Genomic DNA, 26,459 nt, shown 5'->3' with positions numbered 1-26,459 from the left:
TTTGTATTTGAAGGAATACATAAATCTCTCTCTAGCTCCCAAAACAAAACAGAAATGTGGTTATACAGTGTAGCTGGGAATAAAGTACATCATAATTTGGCAACAATGTACCCCATTGGCAGTGGTGTACGCAAGGGGGGGGTTATGGGGTTTAACCCCCCCCCTTGAGCTTGTGAAATATTATGAAAAATGCTGTGGAAAAAAATTAAATGGCCAATTTTTGAGTCAAAGATCTGGGACAATAATATTACTATTACTACTTCTACTACTACTACTAATAATAATAATAATAATAATAATTTGAATTATAATTTCCATGCAGCATGGAGAAAAGCACAGCATTTCAAACATATGCATCTTTCAGAGTGATTGATGCCTTGAAAATAAACATGAGTTTATGAGGTTAGGTTAGGGTAACTATGATTTAAAAGAGAGAAAAGTTGATTTGTATCTCCGTTGCAACAATGTTCAATACACTGCCATACGCAGGAATTTATTTTTTTCAGGAGGGGCTGGAATAGTAAATGTGGATAGCACATGGCTTCGTTTTGGAGGGCAGGATGCATAATGAAATATTTCGTATTTTTGGAGCTTTTCAGTCTATTAAAATTGTATTCAAAGACAAAAATTGTAATCGGGATTCACTTTAAAAGAGGTTTCGCATTTACACATTTTGATTTTTTGAAGTTCTTAACGGATATTTATTTGAAAATTCTGATTTTCTCAAAATTTCGGTAGGGGCTGGAACACCATCGGCCACCCCTCTACGTATGCCAGTGTTCAACGAACATGTATTTTTTTTCTGTGAACAATGAGAATTAACAAAATAAAGTTCTTGGTTCGTTGTAAGAGGCTAATGTATAGACAAAGGCTAGGCGGACAAGAATACAGTCACCAGTTCGCCTTCCCATTGTATTGTTTATTGCAGCACGTTTCAATGTCTCTCTTTAAAATGTGTCAGCTTGTTGACTAGACAATTATTCGAACGACAATAAGCTTAACTATCGTAAAATGTTTTGTTGGTAAGAACAGGGAGACAATCCAGATGTGAATTATCGGGGATATTTATGCGGGGAAGAAGAAGGAAAAATTCCAACCAATTTCGGGAATCGAATCCGGAACTTTCGCGTGATTGTCACTTGTCACACGTTCTACCGACCAGATCACCGCAGCTCCTTCGATGAGTTCCATACTTTGATTATTTCAATTTATTTTAATATATTTTCTTGTATTTATGGATCTTCTTCACCCTTGAAATATCTCACCTCGTTGACTAGACAATTATTTCGTAACAAAGAAACAAAAAAAATGCTCCCAGGATTTCATAAAAATCGAATGACTAGAAAGTAATTTCATTCTATTGTTTTAATAAATACTATATTTATGTAGATCTCTACTACTTAATAGTAGTATTATTAGTATTAATTTAGCTAATTAATTAATTATAAGTATTATTAATTAATTGTGATTATTATTATTTAATTAAAGCATAATAAAACAATGGTAATGTGAATTTGGAAAAAAGTTTTAGAAATAACACCCCCCTTGATGAAATCCTGCGTACGCTACTGCCCATTGGTATGGGAAGTGAGGAAATGTAGCTGCAGTGTGGCATTGGTTCTCACAGAGAACTGTTTTAGTGGAAGGCAATCTGCAATGATCTTTGTGTATTTGAGAAAAGGTGTTTGTAGTTGAACTTATTTCTGCTCATACAGTAGTGCCATTATGGTAGGCAACAGGATAAGTGCTGTGTCAACACCGAAGTGTTGGCACAGTGATCATGCGGAGATAGTAATAACAACTTGTGGTGTAACAATCCTCGAGGGCAAGGACCTATTTCCCGATCGCCAGCCTCGCTCATTTCCTCACGGTGGTAGGTGGCCACTGGCCAAAATCTCAGGAGAAAAGTTGTTACACTCCCCCAAAGAGACTCGTACCAGTGTACGTCCCATAGGCCTAGCCCAAAGCCTTAGACCGCACCACGATGCTGGACATGCAGGGATAGTGCTGGAGAAAAGTTTGCGATCACAGGAAAAGTCAGCCCCATATTGCTAAAGAACTGAACATGGAGGAAACGTTTGTGCACACTTGTCCATGATTGGGAAGCTTTTTCATCACTTTTATCCATGCATACTCTCAAATGGAACAAACTTACCTGTATCCAGCCAACTAACCCTTACCAAAGGTAATTTGTGCGAAATACTGAAGTGTCTTGCGATATTAATCAGCTCAAAATGAACGTCATATGTGTTCTGCATTCAAATACACAGGACACAATTGCAGCTGTATTTGAAAACTTTCAGGATCGCTATGAAAAATGTTGGGTGTTGAATAGATGGCACTTGTAACATGCATGCTGACTGTTGTGTTTATGTTCAAATTACGTGTGTGCAGTATCTGTTCTTGTGCTTGTACAGAAACCGTATTACACCTGTAACAATTTTATACTTACAAAAATCAAATAAAACAGTACACGTTCTGTATTTTGGCATATTTAATTCCCACCATACTGTAAATAGATACATTTATAAAAACACTCCACATTTGATGATCTTACTATGGACTGAGGTTCACAGGTGTTAGTGAATTGCTATTTCAAAAAATACTTGCAGTAATAATTATTTCTTTCTTTCTTTTGTTTTGCTTTGAAGTTTAGTCTTTCATTGGGTTAAACATTTCCTTGCCTGTTTTTTCTTGTCTCCACATTTAGGTACATTAATTTGTCCTCATTCTTATTGAGGCAAAAAGTAAAGATTTGTTTTATACAATGTTATACAGGAATTGAACCTGCAGATTAAAGCAAGTTTTCAAAAACTTGGAATCAAAGTTGGGTACATACTGATAAAATTTTAATGCTGGTACTACTGATATTGGTATCGCTTACTTTAGCTTGTGTAAATCCTTTGTTTTCCAAATTATATGATTTTCATTAATTAGACCCAACATTCACATTACAAAAACAATTTCCAACAAAATTTTATAACTATTAGGTGGAGATTTGCTGTTAAAATATGTTAATAGCAGCAGATTGAATACCCAAAATATTACAGTTATCAGTAATAAAAATAGCATTTATTATAAGAATAATTTCAATATTTTTTTATTAATCATAACATACATATTGTAGATGCATCACAAATTTCTGTCTTTTACATTGTGCTTTCTACCTAGTCTCAAGTAAATAAATATCTTAACTTTATTATATGTCTTAACATTCTTGTCACAAAAGTTATACATATATATCTTTTAAAAATATTTTGTAACAGTACCAAAAAATATATTTCCTCAGAATATACACATATCCAACAAACAAGTAATATAGTATGACAACAAGGAGTATTACTGTGCTTTGCATAACCATGTTTTATTGATCCAGATCAATAATAACAACATCCAAATCTATACTCTCAACTCATATTGGTAATACATATGTAAGTCAAAAAAAATTAAAGAAATTAAGTAACTATGTATTTATGATAGAAGGCAATAGACAGGACAGATTCCTCTGTACGTGAGCATTCTGTATATCCATTAGGGGTTGATAGTGAGATAAAACACTGCTCGACAAGGAGAAAGTAAATTGTAGATGTGTTTCATGGACACTCTGTATTTGACACTCTTACCAAAAGTTCTGCCAGTTCCAACAACAGTGTATTACTACTGCCCAGTGGCGTATCATGAAAATTCCACCTGCTTTACTGCAACGATTCTTATATATTGTCTACATTTGTTACGGAAACCCCTACCTTGATTAATTACATAAAATTAAAATAAATGCAGGTATGCAAGTGAAACAAGAACAGAAGTCCGACAACTTAATTTTTCAGCAATTTTGATTTTTTTAAATAGAATAAAATTTTCCTTTTCACCGAAAATTGAATCTTGATTTCGCTTCATGTAGCAAAACAGCATCGGCCAAGCACAGCACAGAACAAGCAGCTTTTTCTGTCAACACTGTTGCAGTGTTGGAACTGAACACGTAGGGTGTGTGCTTTTTTAAAAAACACTCAACCACTTCCTTGTCCACCATCTTCACGTCCTTGTGTACCATCGGGGTGGAAACACTGTCATAAATAACATTAACCAGTTTTTAATTTTTTTCATAATTACTTAAATTCAGTATCAAAAGCTTGTTTCGATAGTTTGCATAATATATAATATAACACGATCAATTTCCCAAGTATTAAAGCTATATGTGTAAAAAATGAAAAAAGTTGATTTACCAGTGGTTAATGTGATAACATGGAAAATACATCACTGCTACTGCCGTCAAAATCATAGATACGGACATGCTCTCCTGTGAATGACAAACTATATAATCACATGAGCACATGCCATGTGAATCTTTGGGATGGTAATAAGAGCTTGAGAGCCTTCCCATATATTAACGCTTTGCATAGTCTTGTATTATAAATATATAAAATTGTTTAATTTTCTTTGACTTACCCTGTATATATTTGGAGACTAGAAAACACAGATATTTAAGTACAGGGTGGCTGTAGGATCCACCTCTCTCTGTCTCTATTCCCACATAAACATACATGCTAATTCCATGGGGGAAAATAGCATAAACAAAACTAGTAAACTTACTCTATGATAGTACAAATATCAAATGTACTGAAAACTTTCAACATATGAAATCAAAGTATCTTTAACAGCAACATCACCACAGAAACTAAAAGAGAAATTTTGATCTTTAATTGTGGTAAAAAATAATAATAATAATAAATAAAATAATAATAAATAAAATAATAATAAGTGCATGCCCAACAAGATGTCAACATTCGATTAACTAATATCAAAATAACAAAAAAGTTATTTCTAAAACTTCAAAAGCCTGTCAAAAATATCACTCCATAGGGGCAGATGAACACAGGTGGTTATAAAATCTACTTCTAGAATCAAAATTTCTCTCGCAAAGTCTACAGAAGTAGGTCTTTTCTCCTTCATTGAACTGAACACCTGAACACAGGTGGTTATAAAATCTACTTCTAGAATCAAAATTTCTCTCACAAAGTCTACAAAAGTAGGTCTTTTCTCCTTCAGTGAAAGGAGCTTGATGCTGACCAACATATCTTTTTTCGGGAGAGCTCTTGTTGCAGAGTTTCTGTAAATTTGGTCTTTCCCCACTGTGGAGTTTCATGTGCAGAGCAAAATGAGCTTCCTTCAAAAACAGCTTTGAGCAAAAATGGCATTGATGACTTTTACCGAGTTCTGCAAAACGAGCAGTTCTGTGTTTCTCATGTCGGTTTTTCGATGACTGTGCCTGTTTGTCGGAACATTCCGAATCACTTGAATCTGTAAGAAGCCGCAACAGCTTGCTTCCTTCACCATCTGATGGTCTATCATACGATGTGCCAGATGTAAAATTTTGGTTATCTAACCTAGACGCATGTACTAATTCCTTGCGACTATCCTCTATAAAACTGGTGTTCTTTTGAACATCTCTGTGCTCTTCCCTCAATACATGTCTCTGCTCGTTAATCTCGCCTAACAAACTTGTCATCCTGTTCCAATCAGGCTGACCACACCACATCGTACTTTCTTCACTCACTTTGGCAGAAATTTCAGGTACTTCCGACTGAACAACAAACCTTTTGAGATTTCCTTCCTCAATTTCACACACCATAAACTTTTCCTCTTTAGTTGCTGCGGGTAGATGCGTTACTAAATGATCCACATATTTTCCCTCAAAACTGCTTTTAACATCAACTTCAGTTTCTTCTTTATTACTCGCATTTTGAACATTGCCAGCCTGGACTTCACGACAATTTTCAGTAGCAGTAAAAGACTCGTCAATCAGCATTGAAAGTGCGGAACCAAATCTGAAAATGAACAAATAAGCATAAAGAAATTTTTGGAGATATGAAATGTGTTGTACTAGCGTAAACAAAAGGCATAATTTTACTTAAAGATTTAAACATAGTAAACATCAGTCTGCAGAAGGTTGTTCGGGATATGTCCGAAGTACTTTTAAGGTGTACTGACTCCCTGAAATGCTATTCTGCCACTACTCGTTGTGTTCTATCGCACTACATCGAAGTTTCCAATGTAGCAAACTATGTTGGGGAACAGGCATGGGAATCATATCCAATTTCCAGTCCAAAAACTGGGGAGGGTGCATGGACAGTGATGTTCTAGACATCATTTCAAGAGTCCGAATTAATAGATATCCATAGAACTGGCATGAGGGCTTTTCATCGGAATATCCTGAAATGGGATAACATTGATTCCTCTTTCATTCCTCTTTCACAAAGTTCGCATCTTGCCATTGGTGTTACAGTGTGTAACCAACCTAACGTAACCACTGCCAGTGAGGTAGCAAACGAGGTGTGACAAAAAAAACAAAAAACAACAGATTGATTGCATAAGTGAAAAACAAAAAGAAGTTGGCAACAACAGGTTTGGTGACATCATGCGACACCCTTAGTCTATCTGTGCTGCAAGTTTCGACTCACCAGGTCTCACCAGTTGGGAGTATTACGTCATTGAGTGAACACCTGCAACCGTGTTCTGCCGAAAAAATGTATAGTGTGATAAGTGAAGAAAGAATCAACATCAAATTCCTTGTGAAACTTTAGAAATCGGCAACAGAAACATTCCAAATGTTAAGAGTGGCCTGGAGGTTGGCAAGAAAGTAGTTTCCTGGCCCGATGCGATACAGAGACACCTAGCGACATATCAGAGGACTAGGAAGAGAACCTTCCTCCCTTCACCACCCCCCCCCCCCCTCTGCGTGACTCCCGCAGTGAGGTTTCCAGGAAAAGGACACCCACCTGTTTCTTTTCATTCTGGTTTCGGAGGCTAAAATTTCTCCACTGGCAAAGCAATTCGCATTTCACTGCTTGCTGGCTGACTCTTGCATGGAACGAGAAGAGTGGCAGGCTCCCGAGACAGAACCTTCATCGCTGAAGTTTTGATTGAATAAATTTGGTTGATTACAGTGGCTACTATAATTATGTTGAATTTTCTTGTTGAGGTTAGAATTATCAATTGAGAGTAAAGAAGGAAAGAAGGAGGTAGAGAATATCAGTTGAAAGAAAGTATTTTTTTTAAGGGGGTGTTCTTTTATACAAAATCGATATATAATAATAATGATAATAATAAGGCAAGAATTAGTAACAATTATTATTTCAACTATTAACGAATCGAGTCCCTATTAGAGATGGGCAGGAGCGAAACTACCTGGAATTTAAAAAGGGGAAACGTGGACATGCGTAATAACATATGGAAAAACTAAAAAGGAGAAAGACGGACAAAACAATGTAACAAAATTTACAGTAGTAACAAAGATGTCAGGAAACAATAGTATAATATTGAACATACACTTTGATGAAGTAGTTTTCTTTGTTATGATCTGAATTAAGTCCCTTTGCACAGTTCTCATCGTTGGAGTTCACAGCAGCTTTAATCGGCCAATATTGATTGATTTTGTTTATTTTACTTCGCCTTTCTGCCACTCTTGGCTAATGATGATATCATGTAATCGATGAAGAGACGCTCACGAAAGACACATATGCCCAGACCGGATTCGAACCCGGAACCACTGGCGTCGTAGCGAAATGAGATAAAAACTCAGCCACGGGGCCGGCTAATCGGCCTAGGGTGGGGACAAACTCTCAGTGGTGATGGGAATCCCCTGTGGAAACATATGACCAGTTCCTGCATCACATTAGTTGCTTTCTCCTATTGTGATTTTTCCCAATGTTAATTGATTGCTTCCCAAGTGAAATTTCAGTCCAACTAATGATAGTATGATCTTCAAGGTCAGCACTATACGTGTTATGAAGAATTCGAAGTAATAATTTGTCAAGTTAGAAAGTCAGCAAAAATTATGTTTTTATACTAAATTTTACATTAATTGAAGATTTGCAAAGAAACAGTAAACCTTTTTGTTAGTTGATTAATTTAGTGTTTTAAGTCCACTTTATGCACAGTAAGGCTAAGAGGGACTGGACCTACAGTTTAAAGTTGAATCCGAACCACTATGTGCCTCCACCGGGTATCGAACCTTGAACCCCTTGATTACAAGGCGGCGGCACTATCACTGCACCATCGGGGAGGCCAGTGTAAACCTTTTCGTAATCGTTCCACTCCAAAAACAGATGTTTCTGTAAGAGCCACATCAAGTTTGTTTGGAAGTAGTGATGTTCTATGACACACACACACACACACACACACATATATCTCCTCAACAGGTCCTATAGACCAGCAATGTCAAACTCAATTCGTGAGTAGGGCCGCATAACGATAATGTCAAAACTATCCGGGCCACACATCTAGAACCCCAACACCTTAAAATCCAGAACTAAGTGGTTCGACCCAAGGGGGCCGAAGGGAGGGGGGATTCCAGTGATTATTATTGCAGCATCGATATGTAAATTATATAGACCTCCCCCCATATTTTTTCATGGTTATAGTATTTTACATGTTACTTTCGAGTATAAATTGGTTACAATTGTAATTGTTTGTTTGCAATTATAGTTTCGTTTCGCACAGATTTCACTGTTTTTTTTAACAAGCTTCTCAAAAGTGTGCAATAAGTTTCTTGTTAACATGAAACTCTTAATGCAGACAACAAATGTTTTGTCAGTCATTCTTGATCATTCGGCTGTTTCATTAATCTTCATTATGGAAAACAACTTTTCACCAAGGCAAGTGCAACCAAAATTAATAAAATTTCTACAGCAAAATAGCTAATTCCGAGGATCCTGCTATGGGAGATATAAGAAAAATCAAGGATAGCCCACCTATACGAGTTGCACTGCAATTAAATAAGTTCCATTCGAAGTCAGGACTTGCACACGCATCATCAAAAGAAAACAGAGCAGAGCAGAACAAGATTATTGCCCTTCGCACCCTCTGAAGTCTTGAAACCTGTTTCCAACTTCATCACGTAGTATTTTTACTGTGGACAAATATTCCTGTCATTCCTAGTATTCCTGAGAAGTTGGGAAGGACAAATTATAACTTTATTAAAAAGTTTTAATATAACGGAAAACTGTAACTTTGCAAAATGACCTCCACTTCCTTCAAAATATCAACTCTTGTGTCACGGGGAGGAATCATTCAAGTAGTTTTACTGTCATATCGAGATAAGAATCGCATCCACGAATGAAGGGAGCTAACCGAGCTAGCTCACAGACGTGCGTAATTTCGCATATTGTGAGGGAAAAGGCAACAACACGAACAAATTTCGCTTTCAATTGTTCATTGACTAAGTCATAAATCCTCTCCTCAACTGTATTTATGATGTTTTTATTAGCGTTGCTTTTCTGCCACGTTTGCCTAATGGCGACGATGAGGATGAGTAATGATATGATGAAATTGATGAAGGGACACATACAAAGAAAACCCATGCTCAGGCCAGGATTCGAACCCGCAACCTCTGGTGTCGAAACGGGTTGTGCTAACCACTCTGCCACAGATTATGGCAAATTTATTTCGTGATAAAGAAATACTTCTGAATGGATTTATTTTATCAGGGTACAAATGTTCTACGCTTTTCAGTATTCACTTCACAACAAAAGTAAGCATTTCACTTGAAAAATCTACATTCCTCTTCTATAGTCCTTTTCTTACTCCCACGAAGTTTGGGCAGCGATATGGTTCTCTGAAACTTTTACAGAAACTGACTTTTCTTCCAGGTAAATCCTTGAAAATCAAGAAACAGACTCATAGGCAACAGAAAGTATGCACGCTGCCCTCCCCCAGCTGGCAAGATATTTTCGTACTTCAGAAGTAACCTGTCAATCACCTTGCTTAGTTGACACAACACCTACTCTATAATGGAATGTATACCTGTGTAGGGAAAATTGGTCAATGTGTTGAAGTTTGGATGAGTCTGGTCTTGTATCACGAGAAAAGAGAAAACGGGATAACTACAAATGTATAGATAATTTCAAGCACGAAGTGTTAAGTGGGGCCAAGGCGGGCCGCATTAACGTATGCTGGGGCCTTGATGCGGCCTGCGAGCCACGAGTTTGACTGGCCGAAATATCAGGAGAAAAGTTGTTACGCTTCTCCCAGGAGACTCGAACCTGCGCGCGTCCCGTAGCTGGAGCCCCAGGTACCAAACTCGGGACCTTTTGACATTATGAGGTTCATCTTTACCATTACGCTATAGGGGAGGCAAAATATATCCGAAACTAAGAAGACATTTTGAATGGACATGTAGAATGTAGGAGGCAGGGTTCGCGCTGAAGAGGAAGAAGACAGGGAATTCTCCCTCCCCTTTCCTAACCTGTACATCTCTAATGTAATTCTCAACCAAGCCAAGAATCTTGTCCTTCTACATTTTATGTCGCTTTTGTTATTGTTAATGAAGAATTCAAATTAATAATTTCTTTAAATCTCAAGTTAGCAAGTCAGCCAAAATTATCTTTTTATACTAAATTTTACATTAATTGAAGATTTGCAAAGAAACAGTAGACCTTTTCATGATCGTTCCACTCCAAAAACAAATATTTTGTAAGAGTCACATCAAGTTTATGATTGGAAGTAGTGAAGTTCTAGGAACCACACACACACATATATGTAAGCAACAACAATAGTAGGCTATTGTAATTTGGAGAGGATGTGATTTGTGAGCAGAACAAGCATGGGAATTTAACGAAGTTCCTTTGCGAATCATCAATTGTGTGTGTGTGTGTGTGTGTGTGTGTGTGTACACGTATTTCCTATCTGCACAAAGTACTACATGTGAGGTAAAACTATCGAAATGTAAAAAGAGGAAGCGCTACCACCCTCCCCGCCTTTTCTACATTTTATTCAAATCGAACACGAGTCACGTATCTAGATATATATTTCGGAGGGGCGTCCTAACGTAATGTCTAAAAATAATAATATTAATAATGTTAAATTAAAATAAGTATAATTATATTAAATTAATTAATATATTTTTATTACATGAATAGGTAAGAAGGCGGTATAACAACAGTGCAGTATAACATCACGTATTCATTATCTAGCTTACGTGTAGTTAAGGTCCGCAAAATTTGTAAATAAATAGAAACTGCCCTGGCAAGGAAATTAATGTCAAATAGATAAAGAATATAATATTTATTGAGTATGAAAAAATGATGTTAGATCCAGTTGAGGAAAGTAAAATTCCTTGTAATATTTTGTTTGCATATTATTATAAGTAGTAATAATTCTTGCATAAATCTTCTTTGGTACTGTCATTCAAAATCGTATTGCTTTCCAATATTCTTGCGGAAATAAACAATTTGCGATTAAACAACAACCTTATTTTCATTACTTAATTGAAGTTATTTTATGATTTCATTATTTAATTTTTGTACTTGGTAAGTCTTTCGGGGGGAGGTTGGGACACCTGGACCCCCTAAATACGTCCTTCGCGGTAGGGGTTGAGATAAAGTTACTGTGTCACTGGTTGCAATTCACGGTAAATATGCTCTGCTTCTCTACACTCAAACATACACAAACTCATGGCCTTCCTGCTTTCTCGGTTTCTTGCCTGGGAAAGAGGCAATAAATCAAGCTGTGACAGCTACGGGACCTTCTGATGAGGGGACGGAACCCAGCTGTGCAGAGAATTAAAACACCCGCGCGAACTAGCCCTCCCGTCACCCTGGGGCAATTTTCGAACAGAGACATCTAGTGGCCAAGTGGCGAACTATCATGAATGAAATTCGGCTGAAGCGGCCGTATCTTTCGCCGTCGATAATACATGACATTTTTAAACAATCATTTTGGGCTGTGCAAATTACTTTTGAAAGAAAAGCCCTCCCTAGCTTAGTCATAGAAGGATTGAGCATTACGTTAGTATGCATCATAATGGCCATTTTCGTTGGTGCTACCCACAAATCCTATAACCATTCTGTGCTTATTTACGTATTTCCTTATGGGAAATTGAAAAAAAATAATGGAATTTGTGCACATTTATCGAACTGAAATTGCATAAATGTGTCATGTACTCAAAGTTTCATAAAGTAAGTTCACATCTACTGCGTGTTTTCCGGCAATTTTTTGTCCTAAAACGTTATATTCAACAAAATGCAAAAAAGCCCATGTTAAATTTAAGCACTTTTCACGGCGACCTTCGCCAAACTCCACCTCCCTCTTAAGTGAGGCTTTTGGAGATGATACTTTGTCTAGGACATGCATGCTTGAATGGCATGGACGGTTTTCGGAGGTAAGGGACAGTGTGGATGTCAATGAACATACAGGGTGCCCATGAACTGCGATTATGGAACAAAACATTGCAAGAGTTCTTGAAATGATACGAGGTGACCGAAGACCGAGTGTTCGTGCAGTGGCTGAGTTAATTAACTTGGATAGGGAAGTTGTTCGACGCATTTTAACAGAGGAATTGAACATGTGGAAGATTCGTGCGAAGGTTGTACCAAAAGTTCTGTCAGATGAATAAAAACTGTGTCGTAAAGACTTGAGTGAGGACATGTTACACCACCTTAGAAATGAGTCAAGTTTGTTGGAATCTGTTGTTACTTGCGATGAGACATGGATTTTTACCTATGACCCTGAAAGTAAGTTTCACAAGGAATTTGATGTTGATTCTTTGTTCACTTATCACACTAGACATTTTTTCGGCAGAACACGGTTGCAGGTGTTCACTCAATGATGCAATACTCCCAACTGGTGAGACCGTGTGAGTCAAAACTTGCAGCACAGATAGACTAAGGGTGTTGCATGACGTCACCAAAACTGTTGTTGCCAACTCCTTTTTGTTTTTCACTTATGCAATCAATCTGTTTTTGTTTTGTTTTTTTGTGTCATACCTCCTATGCTTCATCCATGCTGACCACATTCCTCCATTTAGACCCCGCCAGGTGTCTTTCATAGAGTTTTCTGCAACGTGCCATGGGAGGAGGTGATGCACACGGGTCTTGCAAATGCACCACAGTCCGAGAGGTTATGGATGGCCACGTTCACAGTGGAAGGAGTCATATGCACCCTCCTGGCCATCTCCCGTTGGTTGATTGATTGATTGAGTTGGTGTTTTAAGTCCACCTTATGCACAGTAAGGCTAAATAGGACTGGACCTACAGTTTAAAGTGGGATCCGAACCTCAATGTGCCTCCACAGGTATCAAACCCAGCATCCCTTGATTACAAGGTGACGATGCTACCATCGGAGAGGCCTCCATCTCTTGTTGGGTTGGTGGATTTTTCCAGCATGTCATTCACCGAATCTCTCGGAGCACAATGGATGTTTCACTGTTGTCCTCTTACGGGTGCCTTTTGTGGGCAAATGTTTCCCCAACAGGCCTCTGTTGTGTACAATGGGATACTATCTCTTTGACAGTGGCTTTCCCAATGGTCAAACATTCTCCCGACAATGTTTTACTATTCTGTCATGCGAGAAATATGAAAGGAAAAGGACCATGACGTACCCTTTACAATAACAGTTTGTTTGGTGCCATTTGACAGCTACGTGCACGACACTTCTGCAAGCTGCGATACACAACTGACAATAGGAGCTACACTGTCGCTCAGATCAATCCCAAATGTCATTGGTGTCACAAAGTCATTGAGATATATCCTGAACAATCTTCTGTATAATACATACATCTATTTACAGGATGTCTACATTCATGTTCCACCAAACTGTCAACTTTAGTTGCAATGGCCAACAAGCTAGAAGCAACTTTCATGCAACATCATAATATAAACATGAAAAAATTCTAAAATTAGTTACATATGAGAAGTTGAAGGGTTATGTACTCACCTGTTTGTAGCAAGATGGCGAAGCTTAAAGCGTTATGGTAGTTCTCTCAATAGCTTTTAAGCATTTTGGAAAAGTGTCCATACCCGTATTGTTTAGATCTTTATCCCATTCATAGACAGTTGCATGGTTCCCACATAGCTAAATGTTTAGTACCTTTATCTTTGGTGTCAGTGGTAATGGGTAGTAATGGTTAAAAAAAAATACTAACACACCATTCTCCTTTGTTACTCATTTAGATTAAAGTTTACACTTAACGAATTTGTATTGCAATTTTGCTAAGAGAAATCAATGTTAAAATTTCTAGTTTCGGCATGTGGCGTTCATTTGATAATGTAGTTTAACATGTATATATTAACATGTATAAATCAACAAGCCAGATCTGTACCACGAATAAAGATGGACACAGAAGAGTTGAGGGTAGTGGAGAGTTTTAAATATCTAGGAAGCATAATTGAGAGAAGTGGAAGAATAGATGAGGAGGTAAACAGAAGAGAACAAATGGGTGGTGGACTCTATCAAAGTGTTCGAAGATTAATATGGAACAGGGATGTACCTATGAAATGCACGAAGGTAATATATAACACCATGTGCCAATAATTACATATGGAGCAGACTTCAACAATGACAGAGAGAGACAAAAAAAAAGATGCAGGCAGTGGAGATGACATTTTTAAGGAGTCTATTGGGGGGACAGAATAGATCAGGAACAGATGAGATGGTTCGGACACATGAAAAGGATGGATGCAGAAAGACTACCAGTAAGAGCTTACAATGCACAAGGAGTGGGAATAATGCCAAGGGGGAGACCAAGATGTTTGTTAAAAGAGCAGATAGCAGAGAGTGTTAGGAGAAGAGGACAAGATTGGAACACCATGGAAAGAGAGGAGTTGTGAAAGACCAGAAGAAAATGGAGAGGCTTGACTTCTACTCCAAACCAGCCGGAGGCAGGAAATGGCGAAGGATGATGATGATGATGAAGTCCACGATTGTGGTGGTGTAGTGTATTTATATTTATTTTGGCTGTTGTTGATTACTGTTTTGTGTGTGTGTGTGTCTTTATCTGCACTCCACAATAACTTAGGGATGCTGGTATTGTAAAAAATAAGAGAAGTGCATTACTATATGGAAATTCTAAGTTACAGATTGATTTATTGATTTTTTTACATCGCTTTTCTGTCACTTTTGGCTAAATGCAAAGATGATGATGAATGGTGATATGATGAAATGGATGGCAGAGACGATTCCACGCAGGTAAAACAGCGACAGCGAAAAATCAGGCAAGGCCAGGCTGGCTCGGTAGCTCGGTGGTTAGTGCAATGGCATGGTATGCCTGAGACCTGGGTTCGAGTCCTCGTCGAGCCTGCATTTTTCGATGAAAAATTTCAACATATTAAATATCTAGTATCGAAAGAGCCTCAGTGGTCTGACTTGTTCGATTCCTGGGGTGGGTGATCTAAGGTAAGAATTTTTCCTTCCTTGTCACTGCATAAAGCGGCTTTGGGGCTCATCCAGCCTCAAATCAATGGGTACCTGGGGGATAGAGGTGGCTGGAGCATGGTGCTGATCACCTCGCCTCTAAAATGAGCAAGATCGAGAATATGTGGGGCCCTACCCCCCAACATCCCCTTAACATGCCTTCATGGCACTGTGCTATATACACGGGGAACTTTACCTTTCACTTTCACCTTTAATATCAGTAAGAAGACCAATGAGCCATTGATCAGTTGCATCTATAGTTTTAAGCAAATCTTTTTGATGAAATACTCAATGTTCCGTCTATTTTTATAGTCCAAAGGAAATATTTATTTTGGTACATATTAAGTATCGACCAATATGAAATTCTGGCGATACTCGTAAAAAATATTTAGCAATAACAATATTCTATCAATCAATTTAATATAAAATTGCTAGTGAAGGTCAGGATTTTGCCTCAGCAAAAGGAATGACATATTAACACATTTATCCTACAAAACCAGAGTATATACATTACGCTTTAATAAACAAAATGGAAGAAAATGCACTACATTTCAGGCTGTATATACCAATATCAGACCTGTAATATTATCAGCAAATTCACCAACATGTCTGTGCTGGATAACGATAGAGTAACAATTATTCTGTTTGCCCCTAATTTGTAAAAGCAACAAAATTTGAATAAAATATTTCAATATCAAAACATTAATACAAGTACAAAGATCAACTAAGCCATAAAATGTCTATGTCTTCGCTAGTGTACAACCTTCTGTAGGTCAGCTGCACTTGGCAAAGAAAAAACACCAAGCATGCACTTTAGTGGTGCATCATTTCATGAATACATAGATTACTGTGATGTGCATATTTCTTGTCACAGATTGTAGAGAAATAAGGTTTCTCTCCTGTGTGTGTTCTTAGGTGTTGCTTCAGGTTTCCTTTCTGCGTAAAAGCTTTGCTGCAAACCCTGCAAACGAACGGCCTCTCGCCACTATGTACACGTAAGTGATTCACCAAATTGGACGACGTCGAAAAGATCTTGGGGCAAAAGCTACACGCATGAATCCTCACAGCAGTGTTGCACCGATACCGCTGTAGTGTTTTTAGAAAGTCAGTGTTGCCACTTCCTGGCTGAATTTGCCGAGGTTTAACAGACACGATAGGAGATTCATGTGGGAAGGTTCTCTTGTTCAGATCAGAAGAATGAATCTTCATTATCTGATCTTGACCAGATGAAGAAACTTCTTTGTTAACTGACTGGGCAACATAACATGATACATCTTCATCAGAAGAAGCACGTCTTAAGCGAGATCTGCGATCAACAAACATGGTATTTGTACAAAAAATAAGTAAGTTTATCAGAGTTATTTATCAATCTACGCGTAACAGCCAAACAGATATCTTTAGATACAAAAAATACCTTGTTTTCCCATGAAATATACACATGAAAATTTTCCTTACGTGCATGCTCTGACACTAATCTCTTTTTCTCACTCTTGACTGTCATGTTAGGAACACATAGTGTATTGCTTGTGTTCTTATTTTACTTTGCTTAATTATGATAAGAAGCAATGATGATTAGATAAAACTGCTGAACACAAAAGGTAGAACTTAAATGTTAAGTCATTAGTAGAGCTCGGCTTTGTATGTAATTACATATAATGTTCCTTTCTAGATACACACCCTGAACAGGAAAATGTTAACGAATTACATAACTGACATGATTTTGCATACATTTTATGTTACATATTTCTACATATTTGCCAGGATATTACATATTTTGGTATTTTTCCCTGTCTTGATCCTTTTCCTGCATCTCTGAAACATGATGAAGAAAATTTGTGATGTCATATTTTCTAATCAATGAGATGCATAGTGCTTATGGGCACATATAATGGACAGCCAAGTCGAAAGACAGGCTGAAGAAAACAAAAAAAAGTGAAGTTATTTATCGAAAGATGTGGAAGTTTCTCTCCCACCCCCTTCTTCTGGTTACATATTTTCGTTTCGCTCTTAGGTTTAGACATATCACCTAGAAACTTGGCATCGGTGGACAAGAAAGCTAATTTCCTGTACATAGCGAGTTACACAATATGTTCCCTTGTACAAAAAGTGCAAAAGTAGCTATGTATTTTCATTCGATTGTTCTTTCCGTAGATGCTTCTTTTTACAATTTGTTTTGAAAGTTGCAAAGAGGTCTCTTACATAATAATTTATAATAATAATCCGTCGCGCAACAGCCCATGAAGGGCCTAGGCGTACCTACCGACTGCCGGTCTCCCTCCCACGCTTTCCTTCATCACCTCTAAGCTTGGAGATCTTCAACCAGTATTGGAATAGTCGGGGGGTCAGCTCGACGTATCCCCAGCCGTTATAGTAGGTCTCCGTGACCGGATTACGCTTACTCATTCGAAGCTTCCCAATTTCCTCACGATGGTGGGTTGCCACCGGCCCTATACGTAGGCCGAATAAATTCCGACCACAGCCGGATTCGAACCTACGCCGTCCCGCAGCGAACGATATCAAGACGAGTGAACGCCTTAACCCGCTCGGCTACAGAGGAGGACACATAATAATTTGCAATGTGAAAAGTAATTAATAGTTGACAAATTTGGTTTCTTAAAGATGTACACGTTGCTGTGCTTTTTTTGAGTTTATAAATTTAATACAAATTTCAATTTGAACAACTCATGTCATGTTGAATGTGTTCTAATAATATAAATATCTAGCAGAATTCTTGAAATTGCTTGGATACTCAATTGTTATTAATATTACATATTCTTTGATACCACATATTTAGCTACATATTCTTGTGATAATACATATTTAGGCAATTGGTTTACTGAGGACCATTGGGGAAAGATATTTAGAGAAAGGAAAGGAGGTGTTTGTAGTATTTGTAGACCTGGAAAAAGCCTCTGATAGAGTGAATTGGGTTAAACTTTCAGAAATTCTGAAGAAAATTGGTGTAGATTGGAAAGAGAGAAGACTTCTAAGCAACTTATACATGAATCAACGAGTTAAAGTCAGAACAGGAGACGAAATGACAGAAGGCTGTGAAATTGGAAGAGGAGAACGACAAGAATGCTGCCTATCGCCTACTTTGTTTAATATCTATTTAGAAGATATAGTGAAAAATTGTTTCCAGGGCACAGGAGGTGTCAAATTGGGAGGAAGAAGAATAAACTGCATAAGATTTGCTGATGACATGGCATTATTCGCTGAGGATGAAATAACCATAAATAGTATGTTAGAAGAGTTAAACAGCAGCTGTGAGCAGTATGGGATGAAGATCAATGTAAACAAGGCAATGGTTATAGGACGGAAACCAAGGAATATTAATGTGAGAGCAAACAGTGAAAGAATCCAGCAAGTGGTTAGCTTCAAGTACCTCGGATGCACTATAAGCAGTGACATGAGCTGCAAACAAGAATGAAAATGAGAATCGCAATAGCAAAAGAAGCTTTCAATAGAAGAAAAAAAAATTTATGGACCCATGGACATAGGTCAAAGGAAGAGATTAGTGAAATGTTTTGTGTGGAGTGTAGCACTATATGGTGCAGAAACCTGGACGTTGAGAAGAAATGAAGAGAAACGACTCAAAGCTTTTGAAATGTGGACATGGCGAAAAATGGAGCATGTAAAAAGGATGGACAAGGTAAGAAACGAAGCCATACTGAAAAGAGTTGGTGAAAAAAGATCTATACTGGAGACCATCAAGAAGAGGAAAAGAAACTGGTTAGGACACTGTCTAAGAAGGAACCCCCTGCTAAGAGATGCCTTGGTGGGAATGGTTGAAGGAGGGAAAGTCCGTGGAAGAAAGAGATATCAGCTTATGGATGATATTAAATTAAGTTCGTATGCTATTACAAAGCGTAAGGCAGAGAATAGGGAAAGCTGGAGATTGCAGTGAAAAACCTGCCAATTAGGCAGAAAACAATGAATGAATGAATTTTATAATTTATTGTTACATATTTATGTACATATTTTGTACTTTGATATTACATAAAAATATGAGCTCAAGTCATTAGTCAGACTCTGAATACAACCAGCCGTCAGGATGACAGTTGAAAAATAATAATACAAAATAAAAAGAGCTAAGTTGAATACAATATTTCTTCTGATATTCAAAAATTATTAATTAAGATTTTTAATTCCTTTATATCTTTCCATGTTGTACTATTTGGGACACTTGTGGCAATGAAGGCAGTATTGGAGCTGTGGCCTTTAAAAAGGTCAATGAGGCATTCTCCAAAATAACAAAGCATAAACCCTTGAATATGATTTTAATTCACACAATTCAAACATGAGTCTAATATCTTAATATCTTGTTGAGGGTCAGGAAATGCAATATAAAATATTATCTTCTCAGTATAAAGGAATAAAAAGTTACAGAAATAATTAGTTCATCATCATCTGCTTATGCGCAAGACAAAATAATGGCAAACAGTGCATTAAAGGAGTTAAATACCACTGTGGGCAATACATGATACTTACCTATTATGCATCGAGAAGCATTGTTTAAGGTGGGATTTCACTTTTTTCACGAAAATAGCTTCAATTTTCCACATATCGAGTAATTATTGTTCGTTCCTCTCACACACAATATGGCGGAGAAATCTTGACTAGCGTTGTTGATGACCAGTGGCTTTGCAGTGTTGCAACCTTCTTCACCGAAAAATACCTACTTTTGTGTTACTCATTTTGTATTTTTTCCGGGTTCGAAAACCCCACAAACCATGCACAGATAGCCCCATGAACCATGCATGCATAGCCCCACACACCATTCATGGATAGCCCCACAAACCATTCTAATAGCCCCACAAAGCATTCATAAATAGCCCCACGAACCATGCACGCAAGGTTAGGTTAGGTTCTGTGAGGTTAGGCAAACATAGTTAAAATTGTCATGTTCTGGCAAAACAATGGCGAGTTTGGAAACACTGACCGGGGGTTACATCATTGTACACACGGAACATTTGGTTCACGTAGTCGACGTAATTTAGGCAAGAGCTTTTGTGCATCGGAGAGACATTAATGTCGAAAAATAAGTTGAACGAAGGGAGAACACACTTCCACGAGCTTTCAAAAGTCTACAGAAACTCAGTTCCGTAAGTAATTTCTCCTGTAAATTTGAAGAAATGTGTTTTCCCTATACCATACTGTTACCAGACTGGGGCATGTGAAGTGAACTCTCAAAGTAAAGACTAAAACTGTTGTGCAAAGAGTTGGTGAAAAAAAGAACAATGCTACAAGTGATCAACAGAAAAAGGAATTGGTTGGGACACTGGCTACTCTTACTAAAGATGAGATGAACCTGTGGAGAACATATCAGCTGATAAAAGGTATTAAATTAAGTGGATCTTATTCTGACATGAAGCGTAAGGTGCAACATTGGAAAGCCTGGAGGTTGGAGTAAAAAACTTGCCTAATAAGGCAGAGAACGGTGAATGAACAAATGCTGTTGGCAATTGACTATGAAAGTTATGCACAAATTACTTTAAAACAACTAGTAATTGCACTATCTATGCATTGTATGCAAGGTTTCAAGACATATTTATGTAAAACATCACACGCAGGAAAACAAAGCTTGCTGTATCAAACCAGCCTCATAAAGATACACATGAATATCCATTAAAAAAAAGTTAAAGGATATTTTTTTCTCGTGATAGTAACCCCCCTCCCAAAAAAAAAAACTTGCAGGCTACATTATGACAATTTCCTCAATAGTGTTTCACTGTAAAAACACATATTATTGACATTTTATGTACAATTAGACACAATAAAACAAGTTCTCTATTAAATTACATCAGTACAAAGCTAATTTTTTCTGAACAACAATTGTCCTATGTTGAAAATGAAGAAAATTCACCATATTCCTGGCAACCAGTTTCCTACAAACTCTAGAACACTACTCGTAGTTATGGCGTTCACTAAGCAATACAATAGAGCAATTGCACACAAGGATGTATGGGCAGATTTTAATTGGTACCAGTTTCATAGATCGGAGACACATTAAAATCGTATATTTTGTGTTTCGCATGGTTCGTACTTACCAATTGTGTAATGCGGAACATAGTTCAAAGTGGCATTATGCTTTTTACACGAAAACAAACACAATTTTTCACATTCTGAGTGCTTTTTTTATTCCTTTCTTCACTTCCGGAACACACAATATGGCGGGCACATCTTGACTGAAGTGTTTCAACCTTCTTCACCAAAAAATACCTACTATCGTGTTCGTCACCGGTGGAAATTATACATTATGCACAGGTAGCTGATGGATAGCCCCACGAACCATACACGGATAGCCCCACGAACCATTTCCGATAAGGTTAGGTTTGGTTATGTTAGGCAAGCATAGTAAAAAAAAAAGGGGGGGTTGAAACACTGACAGGGGCTTACATCATCAAACGTACGCAGCATCCGGTTGTCGTAGGGCAAGCAAATGAAAGCAATGGCAATTGTGCATCGGTGCGATATTTCTCTTGAAAAATACATGATTTCCTGGTCAAATATCTTCCACGATGAAAGAAAATACCTTGACGAACGTTGTAAACCTTGGTGAAACTCATTTCCGTGAGTAGTTTCTTGTGTAAAATTGAAGAAATGTATCTCCGATGTATGAAACTGTTACCTTTTAATTTTGATAAATATTCACCGCAGATCTCACATAAAACCAATTTACATTTTAATTACACAAAAATCTATGACAATACAAGAATAATAACCAAAAAACTCTGAGACAACACATACGTATGTAGAAATTTCAGTCAAAACTGCAGGCTCGATGGAGACTCGTACCCAGACCTCTAGCATACTGTGCCATTTCTCCACCAAGACAACAAACACATGCTTTTCTACATATTATGTTACACTGATATGACATCTGCCAATGCCAGTAAGAGATACGTAAGTAGTTCATGAAATATAATGAGGAATTTAAGGCAGAAAGTACTTCCAGATTTTACAATTATTCTTTAATCCAGTCTCTCTCTACTACCATACATGCAGTTGAGTTTCAATCCACTTTATGTACAGAAAGGCTACTCGGGACTGAATCTACAGTTTCAAGTGTGATCCAAACCAAGGTGCCTACTGCAGTTGCCTTGTAAACAATAGGTCCAAGGTTTAAATCCTAGTAGAGCACATTGTACAGTAGTTAGAATCCCACTTGTGCGTTATACTGCTCCTTTTTTTTATATGCCTGCTGCACAATAGTAAGTATATTTATTCTTGTCACAACTTGATAATAAAAGGTAAAAAAAGGTAAAGTGTTCCCCTGTGCTTAGCACCACGCCATGAAGGCGTATAGGGGGTGTGGGGGTAACGCCCCACACTTTCTTGATCCGGTCGTGAGTGGGGGTGATGTGATCAGCATCACGCCCCTGACCGCCTTTACCCCCCAGGGTTTCCCCCAGGTACCCATGTTATTCGACGCTGGGTAGGCGCCAGGGCCGCTTCCACCGTTAGAAAAGTTCCCGGATTTGAACCGGCCGGGGATCGAACCCGGGACCTTTAGCATGGTAGCCAGACGCATTACCGACTGAGCCACCGCGGCCACCAACTTGATAATAACAATACAATTTGGTACAAAAGTAACTGTCCTGAAAAATTACAAGATCAATAAGTTCAGAACTTAACTGGTGTATTTGTTAGGCACTGAAAGCATAGCAAAGCAATGGAATAAAGTGATGTGCTTTCAATTTTATTTTGCTAGAATCATCACCATTGCAAGAAGGTAGCTGCTATGAATAAATGTGTCTTAACTGCTGCATGGGAATCACTAATCATAACAATTAAGAACTTGTTAAAAACAACACATAAACAGCATAATACACTTTAAAAGTTTGTCCAAGCTTTCGACTCCATCTTGGAGCCATCATGAGGGCTGTAAGAGAGATGACGAAGAAAGTTCCGATGACACTGATTGCTGTGTCTGCCGGAAGGTGTCGTTAAGGTCTTGGTAAGTTCCTGGTTATTTTGATTGATGCCTGAAGGAGACGATTTTCTTTTTTAGTTTGACTGTGTTATACCATGATAAATAATGTTACGTACCCAATAGGACCAAGTATTGTAAATAGTTTGCCAAAGAGGAATAGAGATGGCAGCACCAGGTGTGCAAGATTAAGAATTGGCATAATATATGTGAATAACTTTATAAATAAGAACAAAGCAAATTGGAAAGATGAAAAACAATAGAATATATTATAAGAAGACAAAGAATAAATATAAAAGAAATAAATCAATATATATATTCGATAAATCAAATCAGTGATCATATGTAAGTTAATATGAAAATTAAAGAAGTCAAAGCTCTGATACAAGTTTGTGTCTTTGAACAGATATTGCATCTGTCCGATTGATTTACCATTCCCATAGCGGAAATTTTGTTTACATCAGTGGCGGCGCATTCCAATCGATGCCCCACAGCACTTTTGGTTGCACATTTCAACCGTAGCACCTACTTGGATGCGCATGTCAGTCGTTTGGCACCAAGTATACACTCTGTTGTACCCAGTTAGTGTTGGCACGTTCCAATCGCAGCTGCAAGGGAAGAGATTAGTATATCTCCCAAAGCTTAAGGGGAAAAGTTGGAAAAAGGATATGTGAATTCATAAATCGTCAAAAAGCTGAAATAGAAGGAAGTCCAGATCCAGACCATCCATTAAGAAGGAAGTCCAGATCCAGACTGTCCATTAAGAAGGAAGTCCAGATCCAGACCATCCATTAAGAAGGAAGTCCAGATCCAGACTGTCCATTAAGAAGGAAGTCCAGATCCAGACTGTCCATTAAGAAGGAAGTCCAGATCCAGACCATCCATTAAGAAGGAAGTCCAGATCCAGATCTGTCCATTAAGAAGGAAGCTCACGTAGGAAATCCAGAAGGAAGTCCAGACCTGTCCATTAAGAAGGAAGTCCAGATCCAGATCTGTTCATTAAGAAGGAAGTCCAGATCCAGACTGTCCATTAAGAAGGAAGTCCAGATACAAGGATATACAAATTGAAGAAAAGAAATAATAAAAAACATATTGAGCTAAAACTTGACTGTAGATGAGAATTATAGAGAAAAGTAGCTCATCATGTAAATATTCTATTTCCATGTATCCTTGTTTATATAATATATTCGTTAAAACATCTCCAGTGGAAGGCATCCTGTCTGGTTTCGTTGTCTACAAAGAACCCTACCCTGTAGATATTCTAGCTGAGGTTTAAGATTAAGATTCATGCACCTTGCACCAAATAGAGGTAGCAATAAAGATTTCCACATAAATTGTTGTCAATATTATTTGTATTTTTAATTATGTGTACACCTTCCTTAATGGGCACTTTAGTATTATACGGACTACCTCATTTGTCTACGTTAAATGATATTCCCCTCGGAAACATGGGTCATTTACCGTACCGTGCAAACCCCCACTTTTAGGTTAGGTTAGGTTAGGTCTACCTTATTTCTTTAGTATTATACGAACTACCTCATTTCAGACCATCTGTTTTCTGGGGAAGCAGGAGAAACACTTATGGACATAATAGGAACACTCTAACCTAACCTAACCTAAAAGCAGGAGGTTTGCACGGTACGGTAAACAAATGAGGTAGTCCGTATAATACTAAAGTACCCCTTAATGTCACATTTTTATCACGTGTACACAGCCATCAATCGCAACAACCCAGAAACTTACCAACACTGAAACACTGCAACAACACCTTCCGGCAGACTCAGCCATCAGTGCCATTGGAACCTTGACCATATCTTCTTCGCCGTCTCTCTACCAGTCCTGACGATGACTCTCAGATAGCTTGGACAAGCTTTTGAAGTGCCTCATATCGTGCTGTTTATGTATTTTGTGTTGTTTTTAACATGTTGCCAGCACATGACGTAAGAAGTTCTTTAATGTCAAATTAAGAACTTATCTATAAGAGTTGCCCAAATGAAAGTGAAACTCTGGGTTTTTCTTTCTGTAATGATTTCCTAGTAATGGGTGCAGCAGTTAATTGGGTGACTTTGCAACACTGAATATTGCTAGTTGTTGTTTCAGAGGTAACACATGACTATCGCAAAGCATAACCATTCAGTTATGGTGGAGCTGTGGAACGTGGCACAGAATGCATTTGCTGTAAAAGTGATAGTTACGTGTCCGTGCAGTAGGTTACACAAGCAACGCATGGCCACAGAAATTTGAGCCATGTTTTCCCGGACCCTATCTTTGGAGCCCGTTTCCTCGAAGTTTTTAATCCATGTTTTGATGACACGAAAATGTTTCGAAAATGCACGCTTGAGAGCACACATACCTATCACAGTTTTTGTAACGCAGGTTTATAGTGAATGTGTGCTATGCCCATTTCATGTCTCCATCATAACTGGCTGGTAAATCTGGGGCTGCAAGGTAGTGGTCGTGACGTGTTACCTCTGTACAACTAGCTATATCCAGTCTTGCAAAATCACCCAATTTGTTGCCGTACACTATATTATACATTATTTGCTAAGAATGATCTTGTCCTCCATTTTGCAACGTTTTTCTTTTTTGGCTCATGATCTTGTAATCCTGCACAATACGCTGCTGCTTTCATGGCAAGTATGAAAACTGAACAGAAAATTAACTTCTTGTTAAAATGTAGAGAATTTTGATGGAAAGTTAGCACCTCATCCAGGAAACCTTGAATGCCTCAAGCTGGAGGTTTCAAAAAGATTCTCGGAGTACCGGAACAGTGCCAGATTGGTAATCTGGTAAATGTGAGAAAGGTTGATCTTGTACATGTAAAATTCAGCTGATTGTGGGCCAATTAATTGATCACTAAGACCTCGGAATTTTAGGGACGAAAAAATTAAGATTTAGGCACCTAAAACAGGCTCTAAAAGTATGAAATTAGGCTCTAAAAATAAAAAAAATATGCCCTAAAGTAAACTCTTAAACTACATTTTACTTAATGCTATTCAAGTCATTGGGCCACCCTGATGGTGTCGCCTTTTAATCAAGGGGTCTTGGGTTCGATACCCAGTTCAGGTACCTTGTAGTAGTTCAGATCACACTTTAACCTGTAGATCCAGTCCCTACTAGGCTATATGTGCATAACAGTTGACTTAAAACGAAACTAAGTCAATGAATCTGTAAAAGTTATAAAAACCTACAGATTAAATAAAGTTTATTCTTAGGCCAACATTCATGTCTTGACAAAGATATTTTTAATTTAAAAAAAATATAGCACTTTAGCTACATTTTTAATCTACCACTTCAATTTCATTACAGAACTTGATTTTACTTCAAACTTCCCACAGTG

General features: G+C 37.8%; 1 protein-coding gene across 1 annotated transcript in view; it reads right to left on the bottom strand.

Moving 5' to 3' along the window:
- LOC145999758 (uncharacterized) overlaps positions 1 to 26,459 on the bottom strand; it is an 85,024-nt gene that overhangs the window by 33,384 nt on the left and 25,181 nt on the right. Inside the window, exon 4 of the mRNA XM_083137049.1 lies at positions 4,854 to 5,825. Within this exon, the coding sequence (XP_082993175.1) occupies positions 4,854 to 5,825 (972 nt within the window). The remainder of the gene's footprint in view (positions 1 to 4,853; positions 5,826 to 26,459) is intronic.

The sequence above is a fragment of the Lepisma saccharinum genome, chromosome 15, assembly GCF_977018435.1.
Source record: "Lepisma saccharinum chromosome 15, izLepSacc3.1, whole genome shotgun sequence".
Taxonomy (NCBI): Eukaryota; Metazoa; Arthropoda; class Insecta; order Zygentoma; family Lepismatidae; genus Lepisma; species Lepisma saccharinum.
The sequence above is the reverse complement of the archived record's forward strand: the minus strand, read 5'-3'. Positions and strand labels throughout refer to the sequence as shown.